The 4,123-nt window shown below is 38.6% G+C and overlaps 1 protein-coding gene across 1 annotated transcript; it reads left to right on the top strand.

Moving 5' to 3' along the window:
* Positions 1–390: 390 nt before the first annotated feature.
* Positions 391–3,461, top strand: LRRC14B (leucine rich repeat containing 14B; the record flags this gene model as incomplete). Its single annotated transcript, XM_080364318.1, has 2 exons — positions 391–1,295; positions 2,816–3,461. 2 exons carry the CDS (start codon positions 391–393, stop codon positions 3,459–3,461), a joined length of 1,551 nt encoding a protein of 516 aa, XP_080220444.1.
* Positions 3,462–4,123: the final 662 nt, after the last annotated feature.

Below are 4,123 nucleotides of genomic sequence, written 5' to 3'. Positions count from 1 at the left end.
TTATAAGTTGGAATCCTGAGTGACTTTTTGTATGGTATAATAAAGATGCAGAAATATTGTCATGTATGTGCACTGCACTGATCTTACTATTCCTGCTGGGCAGTGGTCTGTGCTTAGTTGAGTTAACTTTTTTATAATGTTGTATATGAAGGTTTAAATAAATAAATGCTGTCTCACTAGAGATCTCGCAGTTAATTACTGCAGAACCACAGTATAGCTCCAAAATAGAAAGCAGATGATCAGCATGTGACTGTTCATTCTACCTTCCCAGTTAGGCTTCCTTTAGCAGCACACAGCAGCTGCAGATAAAAATAGAAGGTGATAAGCAACTAGAATCTCTAGTTAAACACAGAAGTCACTCTCTGTGACAGCAAGGAGTCCAGAGCAACAATGAAGTCTCTCCGATTCATTAGTGCTGAAGCATTCGTGTCAAATGCAGAGTTTGCCAGGAAGAGTCTCAGCAGTATTGCTCATAATCTTTTTCCTCTTCTTTTTAAAGCCAGCTATTTATTGGAGCAAGGGGAAGTGATTCATGACTTGGTAAAGAACTGGCCACTTGTTGACTTTAACATGGGAAACCTTTTGGGAACTACTGTGGACTACCAGGAAGACCTGAGCCATAGAACATGCGCAGTGTGCTTGGAAAGCTGTCTGACAGGGCTGAGAGACTATGTGCTGAATCATCCTTCGCCATACGTGAAAAGGTTGAAAGTGGTCGACCTGACAGGTATAAAAGATGTTGAAGTTCAGTTTTGTGAATGTAAGAAGACAATGGGGAGGTGGGCCAGGACACAGCTGCTCTCTAAGCTTTGTTTAGAACTGCTTGTTTACCTGCAACAGATGCAGTGCAATCCAGGTACCTTGGAAATCAGTATTGATGTGCTGATTGACTTGTTTGTAACGGAGCGAAACTATGAGCTGGTAGTGCAGGCCCTGTTGAAGAAATGCCATTGTCCACTGAAGATCTGCTGTGTGTCATTCAGATCTGACAACCTGGCTTTGCAGAAATTCTTCTATATCATAAAGCTCACTGAACCCTCTTTATTGCGCAAACTGGAAATTGTTCACAATGTTCGCTTGGAAATGGAACACTTGGAAATACTCTTCAACAGTATCCACTTCCCTCTATTGATGTCCTTGACCTTGCCAGCACGAACATTTAATGTGCGAAGGTTCACAGCTACAGATGAACAGATGCTCACTAACATTGGAGAAAAGTTAGGTGAAATGACGCAGCTGACTGAGCTGAGTATGCCATTTTCTATACTCACAGGAAGAATACAGGGACTCCTCAGGTAATGTGATCATCCTGCTTTCAGTCAAACTGAACAGCCCTTTGTGCCATTGGTAAGCTAAGAATATCTGAGAATAAGGGAAGTGAGCATATCTCAGGGTATGTGTGAGAAAGGAAAGTAGAAAGCTAGGAAAGAGTATTTGTTGTGGAGAACTGGAAGCCAATATATATATTTAATACACTTAGAAGAACTGCCTGTTCTTATTAGCATTCCAGAGTACGTCTGATAAGTATGATGAGAATATACTTTTGGCTACCACATAAGAGATGGGTGCACCCAGACATTTTTTATTTGCCACATTCTTGAGCTTATATCTCAATCAGCTTGGGTTTGCCTTTGGTGCAATACTTGAGTCATATTCTGAGTGTTTTTCAAGGTCTCTACTGAATTTTTGTCCTCTAAAAAACAGGCAGTAAATATACTAACATTTGCAGATACTGTATTTTTAGGTGGGCAGGGGAATAGTAGACTTTGATTTAAGACTTTGATTTCAATTGTTTGTTGTGTCTTTTGATCTCAAGGCAAGAAAGATCTGATGCTTTTCTGTACTGTACATTAAGCTAATACATGAATATTCATTATTAATTCCTGGGAAAAACTGGAAATTCTCAAAAAGATAACAAGGTGCCAGCAAACAGTTCATATTTGAATAGAAAATAAGTTAACTGTATGCTTTTCAGAGCATTAAAAAAAAAAAATCAGACAAAAGTTTCACTGAGACAAAATCACCTTGGTCTAAAATTCCTCCTATACAAAAAATACGTAGTTTCATGTATAAGTTGTGAATGGCACACTGCTTATATTGACAGATATTAAGTACGTTTCTAACCTTGATCCAGCTGAGATCTATGGCAGAAGTTTCACTAAGATTTAATATGTATGAAAGGGATCTCTTAATTTTTATCTGTCAAAACTATTTTATATTCAGCTAGAATACTTGCACATAATCTAAGGTACAGTTTTTCCAACTTTCATCATCAGAAGGTCTTCTTACAATTTCAGAACAATACAATGTATAATCCTATTGGACGTTTAAAAATATAGCAGAAACAAAACTAGAAACAAAGCAGAAGTCTTGTCAGAATACTAATTGGCTTTCACTTTGGAGTGAATCCTTCCTTAATGAAAATGATCTAAATTTCTGGAGCTATAACAGCCTTCTACAAGGAGCAGCCACCAATGCTTTTATGGTATTAATGATCTGCTGCTATTAATTCAGCAAGTAATAGACACCTGACAACATACAACTGATAACAGAATAGACACATGGAATTTTACCAAATTAATCCCCATTAAAACCACACAGTTGGAGTCATGCCCAGTAGGAGCTAATTCATGGAACTGATTTCAGGAGGAAAATATATTTGTCATTGTTGGCACATGCTTCTGTTTCTCAAAAGAGGTTATAAAAATAATATGTCAGATAGCTGCATTCAGAATGGGGATAGCTGTATGAAAGTTTGTAAATGTAGTTTTTCATTGGTTTATGCCTTAAAACTTTTTTCTCTTTAATTCTGCAGCCCACTAAAAACTCCGCTGAAGAAACTGAATGTTTCTAACTGCTCATTGAACCATGCTGATATGGCCTATTTAGCCAATAGCTTCCAGGTTAATCACTTAGAAGCCCTGGACCTGAGCGGTCACAATATACCTGACCTTTACCCATCAACATTCTTTAAGCTTCTCAGCCATTCCTCTTCAGTGCTCAGGAGTCTTACCTTGGAGGACTGCAACATCCAAGACACTCATGTCAACATGTTGATTTTAGGTTTAAGTCCTTGTCAGAAACTACAGGAGTTTAAGTTTCTTGGAAACCCACTGTCATCCCATGCACTTAAACAACTTTTTACATTTCTCCGTGAGTTGCCAATGCTGAAAAACGTGGAGTTTCCAGTTCCAATGGACTGCTACCCTATTGGCATCACGTACCCAATTGAAGACATCAATCTCTGTAGATTTGATCACCAGAAATATGAAAGTGTAGCAGAGGAGCTTAAGTTCATTTTACTCCAAGCAAATAGGGAGGATGTGAAGGCTTCAACTCCACTCTTTGGCAGTTATGATGCAGCTGTTCAGGAGACAAACAATGAACTGGGAGCTTACTTGATCAAGTCCTTCAAAGAGGCTGTGGAAAAGTTCACTATTTCTCTTAACAAAATGAGTTAAAGGCATAATACAGTGGTGATGAAATGCTCTGTCAAATCAAAAGTTAATTTAGTCTTTTCTAGAACTGTACCTTCATTGACAAGTCTTGAGTTTCTTTTAATTTCTTGGCTGAATTTACTTCTGTTTCAATAACCTGTGATCATCTGAGGTATTTTAGCTATGCCATATCTATTGCATATACTTTACATAAGCACTACTTGATCTCGTAAGAGATCAAAAGCACTTCGTTTCTCAGTAAAACAATAGGTGTCTAAGCTTGGCTGATTTCTTATACAGTTTCCTCTGGATTTGGCAATGAGGATTGTAGCCATACAGAAAAGACAAGACCTTTCAAAAGTCCAGCAGGATGTCCCAAAGATTTTGCGCATATCCTCACCTATGGCTCCCTAAAACAGTTTTTGGCCTTGGCCTTCCAAGTTCACCATTCTGTGTTTTATCCAGTACATTCCCAAAGGTGAGTGATGTATAACAGCCTCCATTCCCTTATGGTTCTCTTTCTTCTACAGAGACAAGCACAATAAACCTCCTTTTGCACAGGGTTTTGTCTACTACATTGTTAGTGAGGAGTGAAGTTCTGTACTGAGGAGGCAGCAAACCAAATTGTTGGTTGCCTTCCCTCAGAAATACAAAGCAGCCTATGAGGACTCTGCTGAAGCTCTTGC

This window comes from Nesoenas mayeri (genome assembly GCF_963082525.1).
Source record: "Nesoenas mayeri genome assembly, chromosome: 2".
NCBI classification, from domain to species: domain Eukaryota; kingdom Metazoa; phylum Chordata; class Aves; order Columbiformes; family Columbidae; genus Nesoenas; species Nesoenas mayeri.
This window is presented reverse-complemented; position numbering and strand designations above follow the sequence as displayed.